The 21,292-nt window shown below is 45.5% G+C and overlaps 1 protein-coding gene across 1 annotated transcript in view; it reads right to left on the bottom strand.

Annotated features, from left to right (window-relative positions):
* LOC137346417 (multidrug and toxin extrusion protein 1-like) overlaps positions 1-21,292 on the bottom strand; it is a 72,933-nt gene that overhangs the window by 11,319 nt on the left and 40,322 nt on the right. The window contains exons 12-16 of the mRNA XM_068009870.1: positions 20,750-20,817; positions 16,941-17,049; positions 13,059-13,134; positions 12,884-12,953; positions 8,616-8,748 (exon numbers count right to left, since the gene is read on the bottom strand). Coding sequence (XP_067865971.1) covers positions 8,616-8,748; positions 12,884-12,953; positions 13,059-13,134; positions 16,941-17,049; positions 20,750-20,817 — 456 coding nt within the window. The remainder of the gene's footprint in view (positions 1-8,615; positions 8,749-12,883; positions 12,954-13,058; positions 13,135-16,940; positions 17,050-20,749; positions 20,818-21,292) is intronic.

Here is a 21,292-nt window from a genome sequence, read left to right as displayed (position 1 = left end):
ATGGCGGAGCAGACTCGAAGGGCCGAATGGCCAACTCCTGCTCCTATTCTCTATGTTTCTATGATTCTGAGGTTAGCGGCCCACCATTTTTCCCCTGAATCTGAAGAAGTAGAAACAGGGTTAGAGGTAGACTCCGACGGGGTATTGCTCGCAAAGATACAATTGGAACAAAGGAATCTTGAATTACGGGAGAGAAAAAGAGAGAGAGAGGCAGGAGAGGGAGAAAGAGAGAGACTTCCAGAATGAATGGGAAGAAAATGAAAGGCAGGAGAGAGAGAGAGAGACAAAGAATATTCCATGAAGAATGCGAAGAAAGCGAGTTGAAGCTGCTTGAGTTAACTAGGGAGCTACAGAGTAACCATAGTGAAAGCATGACCAATATGGAGGAGCAGAATTCAAGAGTGGGTACAAGATTGCTAAACCTCGCTCAATTAATTCCAAAATTCAATGAGGAAGATGTGGAAGTATTTTTTGTGTCTATCGAGAAACTGGCAAGCCAGCTAAAATGGCCAGCTGAGACCTGGCCTCTTTTACTGCAAAGCAACTTAACTGAAAAAGCCCATTTGGTTTATTCCCTGTTGCCTGATGAGAGTTCATCAAATTCTGAACTGACCAAAAATGCTATCCTCGGGGCATATGAATGAGTACCTGAATCCTACTGCCAAAAGTTTAGAACCCTCAAAAAGCAAGCTAATAAAACTTATCTGGAGTTTGAAAGCAAGCAAGCAGCTGGCTTTTGACCAGTGGTTGAGGGCTTTAAAAATACAACTGAGCTATGAGACTCTCAGAGAAGTAATCCTGTTAGAGGAATTTAAACACTCTCTCCCATTCTCAATAAAGACCCATGTGGAGGAGCAACAGGTTCAGGGAGCCCAGCAAGCAGCCGTTCTAGCCGATGAGTTTGATTTAATTTACAACTCGGTTTCCCAGGGAGAACCTTCCTTAATCACCCCCACAAATACGAAAAGGAGAAAGGAAAGCAGGAGACACAGGGTGCCCTCTTCCAGCCAAAAACGAAGGTGCTTTGAGCAACAGTGAGACCCAGAGACCTGTGTGCTTCCATTGTAATAAAGCAGGGCATTTAAAAGCTAACTGTTGGAAACTAAAGAGGAAACCAGTCGGGTTAATCAGGGCACACTCGCTCAGTGACGAGGGCCTGATGCAAAGCACAGCAGAACCATCTATGGCTTTAACTGCAGTAAGATTGCAACACAGGAAGCTTGCGAGGGCCAGTGCAGGAAAAGTTAATAGGATTCCTGAAGGCTATCAGGGCTTTGTATCTGAAGGTAAGTTAACCCCATGCCCCTCGTGCGGGGCAAGCAAGCCCATAGTGATTCTCAGGGACACAGGGGCCACTAGATCCCTTTTACTGGGAAAAGGTCTGACCTTTCCCCCAGCGAGTGCAGTGAACACCAAAATGGTGGTGAATGGTATTGAAGGGCAGTGTATGCTTGTACCTGTACATCGGGTGCTCCTGGAGTGTGACCTAGTTTCGGTACCAGTGACCATAGGGATTGTCCCTAGTTTGCCTGTGGACGGGGTTGACCTGCTCCTAGGTAATGATCTGCCAGGGGTACAGGTGGTAGCCCCCCGAGTAGTGAAAGAAAGACTGCAGGAGGCCAGAGAGACAGGGCAGTGGCGGGAGAAGGACCCCTTGCAGTGTCACTGAATGTGCAGTGGATCAGGCCATGACCAAACCCGCTCCCCCGGAGGAGACTGCATTGGCACTGCAGGCAGATGACCATGCGGTCTGCCTGTCCAAGACTTTCTTTGGAAAGATCGGAGGCCCAGGGAATGAATTAATGGATTTTCCCTAGGTGAGGCTCAGCGAGCTGACCCAGTATTGTGAGAGTTAGCTTAGGTTGCCCAGTCTGAAAGTGAAACAGAGGGAGTCCCTGATTGGTACTATTTAAAGAATGAGGTACTGATGAGGAAAAGGAGTTCTCCTCACAGAACTGATGGCAAGGAGTGGACAGTAGTTCACCAGTTAGTGGTGCCACAGAGGTACCAGGGAGAAATATTAAGAAGGGCCCATGAGACTACAGTGGCTCTACATGCTGGGATACGAAAGAATAAAGCCTGCATAAGACAGCGGTTTGATTGGCCAAAACTCTACAAAGATGTGGGGGAGTACTGCAGTAGTTGTCACATGTGCCAGGTTGAGGGGAAACCCTAACCTCCAGTGAAACCTGCACACCTAAGTCCTGTACTAATGTTTGGAGGACCCTCCAGCCGAGGGCTGGTGAATGATAAGGGACCATTGCCGAGTACAAAAGGGGACAGGCAGGCACATGGCTGGAAATAGTTTAGAAAGAGAAGGGGAAAAAGTGAGCAAGAGGACAGGTTAAAGGAATTATGGGAAAAATTCTGGTTGAAAACCCGAACTGTCCAGTCAACCGACCCCGAAAAATGTGAAAAATTAGACCCCCCCCCCCCATCCCATGTAAATGCAGACTCTGGAAGCACCCCACCAGAGTTGCTAACAGCATGTACAGAGACAAAGAGAGACCTCTAGGAGGCACAAAAACAATGGAGGGTGATGCCTCACCTACTCGAAGTGTCACAGGCGGTGCAGTTAAGTCTGCACAAATACCTGCAGGTAGGGTTGTCCCAGAGAAGAAAAAGGTGAGTAAGAAAGACTCCTCCCCCACAGTCAGAGAAAAAGGGAACCACCCATCCCCTGAAATCAAAAGTCTTTGCATGACTCAGAGAGTTCAGCTCTAACTCTCCTGAGGGAAAAAAGGGTGAAATTAAAACAGCCGTAGCACCCAGGAAGGATCATTTTTAATATGCTTTAAAATTGGTGAATGAATAGCAATGAATGAGAGAAATGCATGTTTTTTCTTTCTGTATCTTATATTTCTCTCAAACCCTGTAATGAAATAAGCAGTTTTTCTTCAAATCGCATTTCATTCACCTGGGTGTGGGGGTGTCAGGCAAGCCCCCCACCTGCCAATGTTCACCACATGAACATTGATTTTAAACAGTTGCTGGCGAAGAAAGAACTTGCTTCAAAAAAAACTATTGGAAACTTTGGCTGGAGAAAGATATTCGCATATCCACAGACAGTACTTCAAAGAATAAAGGGGCTATTCCTTGCTCCAATTTAATCCACAATGGACTTTTGATTACCAGACATTGAAGATGGAAAGGCCAGCATTCTAGGTTAACTGACATGGTCGGACCAGTTTGGTCACATGGCTGGCTGACTGTTGGAGTTTTTTGAATTTGCATTACCAACAAGGAATTTGAAATCAGAAGGCTGTTTGCTCCTGGACTGAGAACACCTCTCTCCTGTCTGCTCCCATCTCTTTCTCACAGAACCGAAGAACCATTGAAGACACATAAACTCAAAGAGAGAAAAGTCTCCTATGTGAACAAGGTTTAAGAAAAATATTGGACCCCAACGAAAAGTAAGAGCTCTCCACAGTCAAAGACTCTATGGTGAGCTGGAAACACAGAAACAGTAACAAGAAACCCACTTCTGATATTGCCTCAAACCTCTTCATTTATTTTTCCTTCTGCTCTTTTCTGTCCTTAATTTCATGTGTATATCGCATATGCATGCTAGCGTGGGGCGTGGTGTGTATCCGTAGTCATTAACGGAATTAGAGTTTAAGTTTTAATAAAATTTCACTTTTCTTCTTTAAACCTAAAGAAAACCTGGCGTGCTCATTTCCTTGCCTAATAATTGGAAAGCTGTGAATAAGGATTCACAACAAGGGAGCTCAAAACACAATGTGTTTAAATTAAACCCTGTTACAATAAGACTAGGTGAAGACAGTAAAAGACCCCGAGACACCTTTTTTGCCTGGTCGTAACAATATGAAAGACAGCAAAGAATGACTAAAAGATTGATTAGGAGGGAATAATTAGAGTACGAGAGAAAACTTGCTCGAGAAATAGAAGCAAACAGCAAGAGTTTTTATAGATATTTTTTAAAAAAGAGTTAACAAAGTGAGCGTTTGTCCTATAGAAAGTCAGTCTGGGGAATTAATAAGGGATAATAAGGAGATGGCAGATGAATTGAACAAGTATTTTGCATCGGTCTTCACTATAGAAGAAACAAGTGACATCCCAGAAATAGCTGTAAATCAGGAAATGGAAGGGAGGGAGGAACTGAAGAAAATTACAATCACCAGGGAAGCAGTACTGAAAATTGTTGGAGCTGCGGGCTGACACGTTCCCAGGTCCAGATGGACTTCATCCAAGGATCCTAAAAGTAGTGGCTAGTGAGATAGTTGATGTGTTGGCTTTAATTTTCCAAAATTCCCTAGATTCACGGAAGGTTCCATTTGGTTGGAAAATAGCAAATGTAATTTGTTTGTTAAAAAAGGGAGGGCGACAGAAAGCAGGAAACTACAGGCCAGTTCGCTTAACATCTGTCATAGGGAAAATGTTAGAAACTGTTGTTAAAGACGTTATTGCAGGGCATTTAGAAAAATACAAGGTAATCAGGCAGAATCAACATGGTTTTGTGAAAGGGAAATCATGTTTAACAAATTTATTGGAGTTCTTTGAAGAAGTAACATGTGCTATGGATAAAGGAAACCGGTTCTTAGGTTTTCAGATGGCATTTGATAAGGTGCCACATCAAAGGTTATTGCTGAAAATAAAAGCTCATGGTGTAAGAGGTAACATATTGACATGGATAGAAGATTGGTTAGCTGACAAGAAACAGAGAGTAGGCATAAATGGGTCATTTTCTGGATGGCAAGGTGCAATGAGTGGTGTGCCACAGGGATCAGTGCTGAGGTCTCAACTATTTACAATTTATATAAATGACTTGGATGAAGGCACAGACGGCATACTTGCTAAATTTGCAGATGACACAAAGATAGATAGGAAAATAAGTTGTAAAGAGGACATAAGGAGGCTAGAAAGGGATAGGTTAAGTCAGTGGGCAAAGATCTGTCAAATGGAGAATAATGTGGGAAGAATAAAAAAGCAGCATTTATCTAAATGGTGAGAGATTGCAGAGCTCTGAGAGACAAAGGGATCTGGGTGTCCTAGTGCAGGAATCGCAAAAGGTTAGTCTGCAGGTTCAGCAAGTAATTAGGAAAGCTATTAGAATGGTATCGTTTATCATGAGGGGAATTGAATACAAAAGTGGGGAGGTTATTCTTCAGTTATACAGGGCATTGGTGAGACCACATCTGGAGTACTGTGTACAGTACTGGTCTCTTATTTAAGGAAGGATGTCAATGCGTTGGAAGCAGTTCAGAGAAGGTTTACTAGACTAATACCTGGAATGAGTGGGTTGTCTTATGAGGAAAGATTGGACAGGCTCGGCTTGTATCGACTGGAGTTTAGAAGAGTAAGAGGTGACTTGATTGAAACACATAAGATCCTTAGGGGTTTTAACAGGGTGAATGTGGAAAGTATGTTTCCCCTTGTGGAAGAATCTAGAACTAGGGGTCATTATTTAAAAAGAAGGGGTCACCATTAAAGACAGAGATGAGGAGAAATTTTTTTCTCTCAGATGATCATGAGTCTTTGGAATTCTCTTCCTCAAAAGGCAGTGGAAGCAGAGTCCTTGAATATTTGTAAGGCAGAGGTAGATAGATTCTTGATAAGCAAGTGGGTGAAAGGTTATTGGGGGTAGGTGGGAATGTGGAGTCGGGGTTACAATAATATCAGCCATGATTTTATTGAATGGTGAAGCAGGCTCGAGGGGCTGAGTGGCCTACTCCTGCTCCTAATTCGTATGTTCGTATGTAAGACTGACAAAGAGTGAATGAGAACAGAATGGCAGTTAACAGTAAAGGGAATATAAAAATCTTCTACTGGTTTGGAAATAGTAGTGGGTAGTATGAGGCAGGTTTAGGCCTATGCGGGACAAAGAGGGTGATATATACTTAGATGCTCAAGGTAAGGCTAGAATACTTAATGAGTACTGCATATCGGTGTTTACTAAGGTAGAGGATGCTGACAAAATATTGATAAAAGCTGAGATGGTAGAAGGAATGGATGGGGTGAAAAATGACAGTCAGGAGATACTGGAAAGTTTGGCAATGCTTAGAATGGCTCAGTCACCTATTCTAGAATTCTTGCATCCAAGGTTGCGAAAGGAAGTGGGTATGGAGATAGTGGAAGGGCTTTCCATAATCTTCCAATCCTCTCTAGATACCGGGGAGGTGCTAGACGATCGAAGAGAGGCAAATGTGACACCCTTATTCAAGAAAAGGTGTAAGGACAGTACTGGCAACTACAGGCCAGTCAGTTTAACATCAGTGGTGGGTAAGGTATTTATAATCAGGGATAAAATCAACAGGCACTTGGAGAGGTTTCAGTTAATTAAGAAGAGCCAGCACGGATTTGTGAAAGGGAGATCATGCTTGACAAATCTAATTGAATTCTTTGATGAAGTAACAGAGAAGGTTGATGATGGAAATGCAATGATGTTGTCCATTTAGATTTCAAGAAAGGGTTTGACAAAGTACCACCCAAATAGCTAGTTAACATAATTAAGGCTTACGGAATAGCAGGATATCAGCTTTAATAAAAAAAATTGGTTTAAGGATAGAAAACAGATAGTCATCATAAATGGCTGTTTTTCAGACTGGAGGTTGTAGATAGTGGTGTTCCCCAAGGGTCAGTGCTTGGACCACTGCTTTTTTGATATGTATAAATGAATTGGATATTGGAATAGAGAATAAAGTTCTCAAAACTTGCTGATGATGCCAAACTTGGAGGTGTGGCAAACAGTAACAATGAAACAAATCTTCTGCAACGGGACATAGACAGACTAGCAGAATGGGCAGCCATGTGGCAAATGGAATTTAATACAGCAAAGTGTGAGGTGATGCATTTTGGCAGAAGGGATAGGGAGAGACAAATAGACTGTATGGTACAGTTCTAAAGAGTGTTCAGGGACAGACAGACCAAGGGATTCATGTGCATAGATCTTTGAAGATGGCAGGATATATTGAGAGAGGAATTAGCAAAGCAGATGGGATCTTGGGCTTCATAAGTATTGAGTGTAAAAGTGGGAAAGTTATGCTGAACCTTCATAAAGCTCTGGTTAGGCCACAACTAGAGAACTGAGTCCAGTACTGGTCACCACACTTCAGGAAGGATGTAAATGTCCTTGAGAAGGTGCAGAGGAGATTTACCAGAATGGTTCCAGGGACGAGGAATTTTTGCTACAAAGTTAGGTTGGAGAAGCTGAGTTGTTTTCTCTGGAGCAAAGAAGATTGAGGGGAGATTTCAAAGAGTTGTATAAGATTATGACAGGTTTAGATAAGGTAGACAAAGAAAAACTGTTCCCATTAGCTGATGGCATAAGGAATTGGGGACACAGATTTAAGGTTTGAGGCAAGAGATGCAGAAGGAATGTGAGGAAGAACGTTTTTTATGCAGCGAGTGGTAATGAGGGTGGTGGAAACAGAGACAATCAATGGCCGTGATTTTATATGGGCTGTGGGGGTTTCGACCACCGGCAAAAGTGCCAGTGAGAGCTCAACGTCGCCTCCTCTGGAGAAGGCATGCTGGATCAATTCCTAATATGCACTGAAGTGGACAGCGGCGGGTCTTCCTTGGGATCAAGGACCCCGGTGGCAGAAGTTCCAGCTGCTGAGAGCTGTTGGCCAATCAGAGGCTGGCAGCTGTTTAACTGAGCAGCGTCACTGCAGAGGTGATGGTTGCTGCCGGTATTGGAACTACTGGTAGCCATGGCTGGCCGAGGGACCCAGGCCACAGGTAGGTCAGGACGGAAGGGGTTTTGTGGCTTGGGATCGTGGGGGAGGGGGGGTTTAGGGGGGTCAGCAGCCAGGGCGGGTGGGGGGTGGTCGCTCTCAGCCTTCCCCCCTTCACAATGTCAGGTCCCTCATTCAAGAACAAAGTGCCTTTTAACGAGAGCCCCACCCACCCCCGGAGCCAGCAAGCAACCTGAACGGGTTTGCTTGACAGGCTCCCCGTGCGGTGAGAGGCCCACCTGCTGCTGGAATGAGGCCATTCATTGGGCATTAACTGCCCACTTAAGGGCCTCAATTAGCAGCATGGTGGGAAGGCTAGTCACAGGGCTTCCTCCCCCAGACTTAATTTGGGTGGAAGCAGGGAGGTGGCGGGGTCCCCCCACCACCCTGCCACCATCCCGCCCGATTATATGCTCACCCGTCTCCAAACCTGACACAGGGGAGAGCATAAAACTCCCCCCAATAATTTCAAAAGGAAATGGGCCCTTCAAGGGAAATAACTTTGCAGGGCTACAGAGGAGAGCAGGGGAATGGGTTTGACTGGATTGATTGAAATAAAGCCGGAGTAGATTCGATGGCCAAATTGCTTCCTTCTATCTCGTAAATGACTCTATGGAACTAAGACACTATGACTCACCTCCTGCCAATATTCCAGTGACTATTGTTACACATGAAAAATGGCCATGTGAGCAAGGTGCCGGATATAATAGTACAGTGTGAGGACGGAGAGACATTAGCCCCTGAATTCCACAGTGTTGGTTACACTCATGTTGCATCCCAGAGACAGACCTTTCACCCAACTACACTCTCCAGCACTGATCTCGAGGTGGAACAATATCCTCAGTACTTTAAAGAGAGCGGGTGAAGGGTGACAATTGACGGTAAAGAACAAAAAGAAAAAAATATTTAAATTCCTACCAATGACACCAAGTTTTGCATCAAACATCAGTGAGATTCCAAAGGGAAGCGCAATTAGACAGAATCCAATGAATTGAATGATAGCTCCCAATTTTTGCTTCCCAATTCCTCTTAACACTCCACCACTTACAGCCTGTAGAACAGATAAACAGAATATATTCGTGATGACATAACATTCTGCTGTCGTTTGTACAGGGATGAAACCAAACCTAATGAATAAACATGTCCTCAAATCAATCATAACCAGTAGTTTACATTTCAAACACAGTCATTGATATTATGTAGCAACAGCCTGACATAGTCAGACTCATGGAATAATACCTTACAGACATCGTCCCAGACACTGCCATCACCATCCCTGGCTATATCCTGTCTCACCGGCAGGACAGACCCAGCAGAGGTGGTGGCACAGTGGTATACAGTCGGGAGGGAGTCGCACTGGGAGTCCTCAACATCGACTCCGGACCCCATGAAGTCTCATGGCATCAGGTCAAACATGGGGAAGGACACCTCCTTCTGATTACCACCTACTGCCCTCCCTCAGCTGATTGAACTCCACTTGGAGGAAGCACTGAGGGTAGCAATGGCACAGAATGTACTCTGGGTAGGGGACTTCAATGTCCATCAGCAAGAGTGGCTCGGTAGCACTGCTACTGACCGAGCTGGCCAAGTCCTAAAGGACACAGCTGCTAGACTGGGTCTGCAGCAGGTGGTGAGGGAACCAACAAGACAGAAAAGCAGACTTGACTTTGTCCTCACTAATCTGCCTGCCGCAGATGCATCTGTCCATGACAATATTGGTAGGAGTGACCACCGCACAGTCCTTGTGGGGACAAAGTCCCGCTGTCACATTGAGGATGCCCTCCATCGTGTTATGTGGCACTACCACTGTGCTAAATGGGATAAATTTCGAACCGATCTAGCTATGCAAAACTGGGCATCCATGAGACACTGTGAACCATCAGCAGCAGAATTGTACTCAATCACAATCTGTAACCTCATGGCCCGGCATTTCCCCCACTCTACCATTACCATCAAGCCAGGAGACCAACCCTGGTTCAATGAAGAGTGCAGGAGGGCATGCCAGGTGCAGCACCAGGCATACCTCAAAATGAGGTGTCAACCTGGTGAAGCTACAACACAGGACTACTTGCATGTCAAACTGTGTAAGCAGCACGCAATAGACAGAGCTAAGCGATCACATAACCAACGGATCAGATCTAAGCTCTGCAGTCCTGCCAAATCCAGCCGTGAACAGTGGTGGACAATTAAACAATGAACTGGAGAAGGTGGCTCCATAAATATCCCCACCTCAATGATGGGGGAGCCCAGCACATCAGTGCGAAAGATAAGGCTGAAGCATTTGCAACAATCTTCAGCCAAAAGTACCAAGTTGATGATACAAATCAGCCTCCTCCTGAAGTCCCCAGCATCACAGATGTCAGACTTCAGCCAATTCAATTCCTTCTGCGTGATATCAAGAAACGACTGAAGGCATTGGATACTGCAACGGCTAATGGCCCTGACAATGTTCCGGCAATAGTACTGAAGATCTGTGCTCCAGAACTTGCCGCACCCCTAGCCAAGCTGTTCCAGTACAGCTACAACACTGGCATCTACACTGCAATGTGGAAAATCGCCCAAGTATGTCCTGTACACAAAAAGCAGGACAAGTCCAATCCGGCCAATTACCACCCAATCAGTCTACTCTCAAGCATCAGTAAAGTGACGGACGGTGTCATCAACAGTGCCATCAAGCAGCACTTGCTGAGCAATAACCTACTCAGTGACGCTCATTTTGAGTTCCACTAGGGTCACTCTGCTCCTGACCTCATTGGTTCAAATAGGGCCTGGACTGCGCTGTAATGTTCTATGTTCTATGTTCTAAACATGGACAAAAGAGCTGAATTCAAGAGGTGAGGTAAGAGTGACTGCCCTCAACATCAAGGCAGCATTTGACCGAGTATGGCATCAAGGAGCCCTAGCAACACTGAAGTCATTGGGAATTGGGGGAAAACTCTCTGCTGGTTGGAGTCATACCAAGCACAAACAAAGATGGTTGTGGTTGTTAGAGGTCAATCATCTCAGCTCGAGCACATCACTGCAGGAATTCCTCAGGGTCAGAAGCATCTTCAGCTGCTTCATCAATGACCTGCCTTCAATCATAAGATCAGAAGTGGGGATGTTTGCTGATGATTGGATAATGTTCAGCACCATTCACGATGACTCAGATACAGAAGCAGTCAGTGTAGAAATGCAGCAAGAACTGGACAATATCCAGGCTTGGACTGATCAGTGGCAAGTAACATTCACACCACATAACTGCCAGGCAATGACCATCTCCAACAAGAGAGAATCTAATCATCTCCCCTTGACATTCAATAGCATTACCATCGCTGAATCCCCCACTATCAACATCCTAGGGGTTACCATTGAGCATAAACGGAACTGGAATAGCCATATAAATACTGTGGCTACAAGAGCAGGTCAGAGGTTAGGTATCTTGCGGCAAATAACTCACCTCCTGTCTCCCCAAAGCCTGTCCACCAACTACAAGGCGCAAGTCAGGAGTGTGATGGAATACTCTCCACTTGCCTGGATAGGTGCAGCTCCAACAACACTCAAGAAGCTCAACACCGTCCAGGACAAAGCAGCCCGCTTGATTGGCTGCACATTCGCAAACATTCACTCCCTCCACCACCGAAGCACAGTGGCAGCAGTGTGTACCATTTACAAGATGCACTGCAGCAATGCACCAAGGCTCCTTCGGCACCTTCCAAACCTGCAATTGCTAATAACTAGAAGGACAAGGGCAGCAAATGCATGGGAACACCAGCACCTGCAAATTCCCCTCCAAGTCACACACCATCCTGACTTGGAACTATATCGCCATTCTTTCACTGTTGCTGGGTGAAAATCCTGGAACTCCCTTCCTAACAGCACTGTAGGTGTACCTATCTCACATGGACTGCAGCGGTTCGAAAAGGCAGCTCACCACCACCTTCTCAAGGGCCATTAGGGATGGGCAAGAAATGGTGGTCTAGCCAATGATGCCCACATCCCATGGATGAATGAATAAAAAAAACTGCTCTCTTTCTGTCAAACTTCAGCTTAAAACAAATAAATTAAAATTAAAAGTGCAGTGATCCCAGAACAGAAACACTTCAAACCATTCAGAGATGGCAGGCATTGGGGATGAATTCCTTTACCCTTCTCCCCCTTTAGCTTCAGTGGTGGTTCAGGCGGAGACTCCTTTTATGGAGGTAATTACCGTGTGGACGACCCCACAGAAACCACATTGAGAGATCTTACGCGATCATCACTGTCGATATCATTCTGAATTGCTTCACTCCTCCGGATATTACGAAGCAGCTGACTGCACTGGATCCAGTCAAGACAAGGGGGCTCAGATACTCCTGAAGGCCTGTGTACCACAGCGAGCTGCTGTCATACCCAGTCGTTTCAGTACAGCTATGAGACTGGCTTCGAATCGATCATTTGGAAACTCAGATATCTCCTGTTCTCAAAATACAGGATATTTAGGATACTTCGGGTGAAATGAGCTTGAGTGATCAGAGGCTTGGGTGCAGTAAAAACACTGGCACAGACCAGTTGGGCTGAATGGCCTGTTTCTCAGCTGTAAAATTTTCTGTAAGATTGGATTGCATCGGTAACTGAGTAGAAACTGCAGTATAACACTATGAAGTGTGACATGCAGAATCTAACAGCAATGTACTTTGGGGTTATTGTAGAATCTTGGTTATGTTACTGGATCAGTAATTCTGACACATGCACATGATCTTAGCATCATGAGTTCAAATCTCTACCATGGCAGCTGGGGAGGTTGAAGTCAATTCATTGAATAAAAATCAGGAATAAAAAGCTAGCATCAGTAATGGTGACTGTGGAATGACCAGATTGGCAAAGGAACCCATCTGGTTCATTGACATCCTTCAGGGGAGGAAATCTGCCGTCCTTACCAAGTCAAGCCTATATGTGACTTGAGACCCACAGCAATGTGGTTGTCTCTTCACTGCCTCTGAGATGACCCAGCAAGTCACTCAGTTGTTCTCCAGGGTAATTGGGGACGGACAACAAACGTTGGTCATGGCAGCAATGCCCATGTCCCATGACCTAATTAAAAAAGGTAAAACTACACTGATATAATACAATAAATTTAAAATAAAGGAGTTAACAATTAAAAGTAACAAACAAAAGAAATGTCACATGATAACCTGTACAAAAATCACAGATACTGAAATACTCACAGCCATGGAATTAACCCAATGATGAGCAGCATAGAGTGGAATTACTTCTGCAACTAAATGAACAATTTCTCTGGAAAATGAGAAGAGGAATATCAGAGCTTTCAGCTGATTCTGAATCCATTTTGAAAATGCATGTTGATGAGTTTTTATACTTGTAGAATTTGTTTTTACTAACTTGTCATTGGTGAATATATAGCCCACCACATCCTTTATCGCTCCAATTATCACTGCATTAACTAAGGTAATGCACCCTGTGAAAATAAATGTAAAATATGAAGAATTCTCATCAAATAATCTATTTGAAGATCCAGATAAACTTTTTATAGACATTGCAATTCACTGTTTATTTTTTCCCTCCCTTTTTCCAACACATGAACCCCTCCTCCCCCTGTTCTGTTTGACTGGGTGTCGACTCCTTGTCTGGGAGTTTGATGGAACCTCTTCCCCCTCATGTAACTTGCTCCAGGGACCTTCTTCCTGTATAAGCCTAGACAGTGAATGTGAATCTATTGACTGTGGTGTCATCACCATTGGACCTGATCCTGTCCTCACCCATTGTCCAGACCCACACACTGAATAATGAACAGGAGCTGGAACCAGAGCTGATTTTCCCCTCCCTAATCCAGATTGTTGAGACCAATTGTACAAATCTAGCTGGAACCCAACTGAGATTAGTTAACTCAGCACAGATCAGGAATCAAACATGGCATCTTCCTAAAGATAAAAAAAAAACAGAAAATGCTGGAAATACTCAGTTTGGATTAGTACAGCTCCAACACTCAAGAAGCCAAACACCATTCAGGACAGAGCAGCCTGCTTGATCGGCACCCCATCCACCACCTCAAACTTCGACTTCTTCCACCACCGATGCACAGTGGCTGCAGTGTGTACCACCAACAAGATGCACTGCGGCAACTCACCAAGTCTCCTTCGGCAACACCTTCCAAACCCACAACTTCTACCAGCTGGAAGAACAAGGGTAGCAGGCACCTGGGAACACCACCACCTGCAAGTTCCCCTTCAAGTCACACACCATCCTGACTTGGAAATATATCACTGCTCCTTCGCTGTCACTGGGACAGAATCCTGGGACTCTGAATAAAAGGGACCGCCAGCAGTTGGATTGCTGAATCTGTAGCAACCACAGGAATGGAGAGGAGACCTGGGAAGGCTGCTCCCAGGGTCTCTCACTCTTACCTGGAGGTCCTGCTGTGGGATTTGAGGGGCTGCAGTGAAGTGAACTCACTCAAGGATAGGAGGAAGACGACACCCTCTCCAACCAAGCAGGTGTGGATGGAAGTGGCTGAGGAAGTCAGCAGCAGGAGTGCGGACAGTGTGCCAAGAGGATCCAGTACCTCAGGAGGGCGGGAAAGGTGAGTGGTAAAACACTCTCAGGTGCCAAGCCCCACACTCTGACTTGCCCAGTGTTCTCCTGCACAGCACTCCTCAGGACAACACACCTTGCAGCTCCACTCATTCCTCTCCCAGCAGGCACCTCACATCCCCATCCAAACAGCCAACACTCACCCTCAGCCTATTGCGCTTCCACACCCATGCCTCACTCACAGTCCTCAAATGTTATCCTTCCCTCCTCTCTGCCCAAGCCATTACCGCCACTCACATCTCTCTGCTTTCTTTCCTTGCAGGAAAAGAGAGCACACAACTTGGCGAGAGGAAGAGGATGGGGGTTGGACAGGTAGGTGTGGCCCTCCAGTCACAGACACCTTGTCAACCACTGGAAATGTGTGCCCACCTGCTCCATTGGGACGGAGATCTTGTTCCAGGAGGCTGCAGATTTCAGCAGTGATCTGCCATGAGAGCCTGAGCCTCCTGAGGCACTGGTGCTCAGACATGTCGAGAGAGCTGATCCTCTGCCTGTAGACTCTGTGTTGGGAGTCTTGCCTCCTCCCAGCTGATCTCGGTGTCCATCCCCTCTATTGTGTGGAAGGGCATGTGGTTGAGGAGAAGGCTGCTGGTGCTGCTGCTGGTGATGCTCCTGCTGCTGCTGGAGCCGTGGGCCATGGAGTGGCTTCTGCTCTTGACCCTCAGAAGAGGTGGAAGGTGGAGCTGCATAAGCTGCTCCCATGCCATGGTGAAGACTGGCAGCAGAGAAGTGCAGCTGAAGATTAGTGAAGTGCTGGACAGGTGAAGCATGTTCAAAGCAGTTGCCATCACCTGTCAAACAGTGAAAGCACTCTCTGAGAGAAGAAGTGCTTTGAACAGCAGACTCTCAATGGCCATGGCTGGAGCTCTTCAGTGTAACTGATCATCGTCTTTGCAGCCTGTCAGTTTCGCTGAAGATATTCCCGCTGTGTACTCACCTCGGTGACCCTGGTGAGTTGCTGACACAGTGTGGAAGACATGTGCTGTTGGCAAAGAAGCAATTCATATATAAAAAGGCTCTTAATTGCCATTTTAATCACCTTCTGCCAGAGCCACGGGGTGTCCACACAGGACTCAGAACATATCCCTGAGAATGTCGGAAGAGGTGGGATGATATCGGGATTGCAATCCTACATCAGTTTCTGGGGCATTCCCACTCTGCATGCTCCGGAACCCGCTTCCACCAAGCTGGGAAAGTTCTCCGCAATGTTTTTGTTCATTGACCTTACATCAGAACTGGCAAAAACTCGAGATGGAACAGGTTTTAAAGCAAGGACAGAGGCAGGGAAAGAGAGGCGGGGGAGGAAAGAAGAGAAAGGAAGGTCTATGAAGGGCTGGAAGACAGGAGTGATTAAATGACAAAAGAGATAACAGTGCAAGGGAAAAGGGGTCAAAATAGAACAGTAAAGAGACAAAAGAATGGTCTCAAGGAGCTGTAAATGGCAACAGTAGCAATATTACCAGAATATTATCTGAAAAAGTGGGCGCAGTAGTTATGATTGGAATTGTTGAACTCAGTGTTGAGTTAGGAAGGCTGTAAAATGTGTAATGGAAAGATGAGGTATTGTTTCTTGAGCTTATGCTTAGCTTCATAAAGGTGTCTGATGCTCAAAGGGATTTCCTAATTAATGTACAGGACACAGCTCGATGTACATTGACAATTCTGACATGAGGAAGCAGGATTTACACAGTTATCCAGCTTTATCAATAATTGCCTTCAGCTTCCCTGGTAAAGGCAATGAGTTTGTGTGTTGGACACTTGGGGAATGGCCCAGCTTTAATCCCCAATCTGTTCTGAATTAGCTGAGCTGAGCAGGGTGGAGGGGGGAGATGGTATTGATAGGAATGGTGGTAAAAGTTATACATTGGCCTCAGTCCCCCTGGTTTAGGGACGTGGAAAATCACCTTTTCTTTTGTCTCCTGATTTCGATACAGTTTTGGTCCAGATATCTTTGGCTGCTTCATCAATAACCTTCCCTCTCTCACAAGGTCGGAAGGGGAACTGTTTTCTGATGAATTTTGCAGTACACAACTCCATTTATAACTCCTCCAATAATGAAACAGCCAACAGAAGGATCTGGATAACACCCAGGCTTGAACTGATAAATGACAGGTAACAGTTGCACCATCTAAGTACAGGTTAATTACCAACTCAAACAAGAGAAAGCTCAGCCATCTCTGCTTAAACATTAACTATACCCCCATTGCTGAGCGTCCCATCACCAACCTCCTGGGGGTCAGGGGGTCACCATTGCCCAGAAACGTAACTAGATCATCCATACTGACACCTTGACTACAATAGCGAAGCACAGACTGAGAGATCTGGTCACTCAAAGCCACTTTCCCATCTGAAAGACTCGAGTTGGGGGTGTGATGGAAGACTCACCATTTACCTGGGACAGCCAGAGCAACACTGAACACCACTCAGTGCTTGATTGGTTCCCCTGTCATTGGACCCAATCTCCAACCCCTTCATCCTGGCACATTCTGACACTATCTATTTCTTCGACAGCACCTTCCAAACCCACAACCTCTACTGCCTAGAACAACAAGGACAGCAGGTGCATGGGAACATCACCACTTGCAAGTTCCCTCCAGGTCACACACCATTCGGACTTGGATATCACTTGAATAAGTAGAATTTTAGTCAATGAGTTTAAAGTATTGGACTCACCAATGCAGCACAAAGCAACTTTAACAGAGTTTACAGCCTGCTCTGGATTTCTGGCACCCAGCGCATTACCCACATGAACAGTTACAGCCAGACTGTATCCCAAAGCAATCTGCAGGAGAAAAAACATAAACAGTTACTTGTACGTTATTCTCTCTCTATCCCCCATTCAATTAGTTGCTGAAAGTAACTGCTCCATCAATGAATCTGTGGGTGGATGTAACAAGCAATTAGTAAGTTAAATGGCATGTTGTCCAGCACCATTCGTGATGACTCAGATACTGAAGCAGTCCGTGTAGAAATGCAGCAAGACCTGGACAATATCCAGGCTTGAGCTGATAGGGGGCAAGAAACATTTGCACCACACAAATGCCAGGCAATGACCATCTCCAACAAGAGAAAATCTAACCATCTCCCTTGACTTTCAATGGCATTACCGTCGCTGAATCCCCCACTATCAACATCCTGGCGGTTACCATTGAGCAGAAACTGAACTGGAGTCGCAATATCAATACTGTGGCTACAAGAGCAGGTCAAAGGTGAGAAATCCTGCAGTGAGCCTTTGACAAGGTCCCTCATGGCTGACTGATACAAAAGGTGAAGTCACATGGGATCAGAGGGGAGCTGGCAAGATGGATACAGAACTGGCTCAGTCATAGAAGACAGAGGGTATCAGTGGAAGGGTGCTTTTCTGAATGGAGCGCTGTGACTAGTGGTGTTCCGCAGGGATCAGTGCTGGGACCTTTGCTGTTTGTATTGTTTATAAATGATTTGGAGGAAAATGCAGCTGGTCTGATTCGTAAGTTTGCGGACGGCACAAAGGTTGGTGGAGTTGCAGATAATGATGAGGTTTGTCAGAGTATACAGCAGGAGATAGATTGGTTGGAGACTTGGGCGGAGAAATGGCAGATGGAGTTTAATCCGGACAAATGTGAGGTAATGCATTTTGGAAGGTCTGATGCAGGTGGGAAGTATACAGTAAATGGCAGAACCCTTAGGAGTATTGACAGGCAGAGAGATCTGGGCGGACAGGTCCACAGGTCACTGAAAGTGGCAATGCAGGTGGATAAGGTAGTCAAGAAGGCATACGGCATGCTTGCCTTCATCGGTCGGGGCATAGAGTATAAAAATAGGCAAGTCATGCTGCAGCTGTACAGAACTTTAGTTAGGCCACACTTAGAATATTGCGTGCAATTCTGGTCGCCACACTACCAGAAGGACGTGGAGGCTTTGGAGAGGGTACAGAGGAGGTTTACCAGGATGTTGCCTGGTCTGGAGGGCATGAGCTGTGAGGAGAGATTGGATAAACTCAGATTGTTTTCACTGGAACGACGGAGGTGGAGGGGCGACATGATAGAGGTTTACAAAGTTATAAGCTGCATTGACAGAGTGGATAGGCAGAAGCTTTTCCCCAGGGTGGAAGAGTCAGTAACTAGGGGACACAGGGTGAGAGGGGTAAAGTTTAGAGGGGATGTGCGAGGCAAGTTCTTTACACAGAGGGTGGTGAGTGCCTGGAACTTGTTGCCGGGGGAGGTGGTGGAAGCAGGTACCATGGAGACGTTTAAGAGGCATCTTGACAAATACATGAATAGGATGGGAATAGGGGGATACGGACCCCGGAAGTGCAGAAGGTTTTAGTTTAGGCAGGCATCAAGATCGGCGCAGGCTTGGAGGGCCGAATGGCCTGTTCCTGTGCTGTACTGTTCTTTGGTCTTTGTTCTTTGAGTAACTCACCTCCTGACTCCCCAAAGCTTGTCCACCATCTACAAGGCACAAGTCACGAGTGTGATGGAATACTGTCCACTTGCCTGGATGGGTCGGCTCCAACAACACTAACAAAGCTTGACACCGTCCAGGACAAAGCAGCCTGCTCAATTTGCACCCCATCCACTAACATTCACTCCCTCCACCACCGACGTACAGTTGCAGCAGTGTGTGTCATCAATAAGATGCACTGCAGCAACACACCAAGGCTCCTGAGACAGCACCTTCCAAACCCGCGGCCTCTACCACTTAGAAGGACAAGGGCAGCAGATGCATGGGAACACCACCACCCGCATGTTCCCCTCCAAACCGCACACCATCCTGACTTGGGACTATATCGCCATTCCTTCATTGTTGCTGGGTCAGATCCTGGAAATCCCTTCCCAACAGCACTGTGGGTGTATCTACCCCACATGGACTGCAGCAGTTGAAGAAGGCAGCTCGCCACCTTCTCAAGGGCAGTTAGGGATGGACAATAAATGCTGGCCTAGCCAGCGATGTCAGGAATTAATTTAACAAAATTGTTGGCCTTTATTGCAAGGGGGTTGTGTAGTATAGAGGTCTGAAAGGGTTAATGTTTGAAAGAGTGATAGTAAGTCCTCCCAGTGTAGTGATGATGTAATAGTCACATGGGTATTAGGCTCGGAAGCTGCTAGAAACATCATGAGAGGTGCTAGCTGGGCATGCTTAATGACAGTGTAAATAGTTATACATATAAAATAAACAAGTTACTATTTAGCCATACAAAGACTCTGAGACATCTATAAACAACACTCGAACTGTGCAAGCAATAATATACAACAGGTTGGAATATAAGAATAAGGCAGTCTTGCTGCAATTACACAGGGCTTTGGTGGGACCACATCACAAGTATCATGGAGGGTTTTTGTCTCTATCTGAGGAAAGGTATAGTTTCTTTGGAAGTAGTGCAACAAGTGTTCACTGGATTGATTCCTGGAATGAGACAGTTGTCCTATGAAGAGAGATTGAATAGAGTGGGCCTATACTGTCTGGAGTTTAGAAGAATGAGAGGTAATCTGACTGTAATCTTTATGATTCTGAGGGGGGTTGACAGAGTATATGCTGAGTGGCTGTTTCCATGGGCTGGAGAGTCGAGATCTAGGGAACTAAGTCTCAGCAAATGATAATAGGTCAATCATTTAAGACTGAGATGAGGAGGAATTTCTTCACTCACAGGGTTACGAATCTTTGGAATTGTCTACCCCAAAGGGCTGTAGATGCTCATTTGGTGAGTATATTCCAGATTGAGATAGATAGACTTTTGGTCTATGGGGGAATCAAGGGATATGGAGTTCAGTTGGGAAAGTGGAATTCAGGTCCAAGATCAGCCATGACCTTATTGAATGGTGGAACAGACTCCAGAGACTATATGGCCGACTCCTGCTCCTGTTCCTTATTGTCCTTATGTCATAGCAACAAACAACAGCTTGAAAAAGTGGAGCCTCTATCAGGGAACAGGAAAGGTTGAAGGAGAATCTGATCAAGGATTCCAAAAATACAAAAGGAAGTTAAATGGTGAAAATTGCTTTCACTCAGTAACAAGGAGGCATGGCTCAGAATTATCATTAGAAAAACAAAGGGGAGGAGTAATATGAAATCTTTACACAAAGAGAGTTATTAGAACATGGCATACTATTGCACAAGGAGCTACTGAGGCAGAGACCGTAACATCACTGAGAAGGGAATTAGGTAAATATTTGAAAAGGAAGAATATAAAATAACGTGATGAAAGGACAGAGAAATGGGATTATAGAAGATAGCTCCAGTTGAAGAGCTAGCACCATTGCCGGCAAAACTGGGCTGAATGGCCTCATTTCTGTGACTCTCTGAGTGGCTGGTTAGCAATTTTACAAATGTACTTGTGCTGTTGTTGAAGATGCATTGTGTTTCTCCCATATTGTAAATCTCGTCAAAAGAGGAGATGGTTTAACCTTCATTTAATGCATTCTCCAAGCAGTAAGAAGGATTTTGTTTCCCTGTTGTGTTGAACATACATTAGGCCTGTAAGTACAGAATCTTCAACTTACAGTGCACACTGCGTTCAGAACCTGAAAGATAATGGTCTGGGCTCCAAGTTGAACTCTATTAATTAACCCTGTGAACAGGAAGGGAACAAAGAGCAAGTTAAACTTTATTCAAGTAAACCAATATGAGGTGAGATAAATAAATGATGTAATCTTAGCCTTTCAACAGAGCTGAAACATATCTCTTATGCTTCTATTTTGGGGGTTGGGAGTCAGTGCCCCTTCTAATTACCCTCCCCTCATCTTCCTCCCTCCCTGGGAGCTCCATCAGAGAGGGTGGGGGGTGGGGTGACAGGATTCCAGGATTCTGCCGATGCTGCTCAGAAGCCGCTGCCAGGATGTAATAAGAATGGTCTGATAATGGCTTCACCTCTGATTGTCTCCTCCTCTGAAGAGCAGTGCCTGGCCTCCAAGTTGCTACTCCCCATGACAGCCCATGTGAGATCAGTAACTCAGCAGAGTACTGAATTGACCCTCAATCTCTGGTGCCATGTGCTAAAACATTCATTTATTTAAGATTTGTTTGATTTAATATGATAGGCACAG

The sequence above is a fragment of the Heterodontus francisci genome, chromosome 30 (genome assembly GCF_036365525.1).
Source record: "Heterodontus francisci isolate sHetFra1 chromosome 30, sHetFra1.hap1, whole genome shotgun sequence".
Taxonomy (NCBI): domain Eukaryota; kingdom Metazoa; phylum Chordata; class Chondrichthyes; order Heterodontiformes; family Heterodontidae; genus Heterodontus; species Heterodontus francisci.
This window is presented reverse-complemented; position numbering and strand designations above follow the sequence as displayed.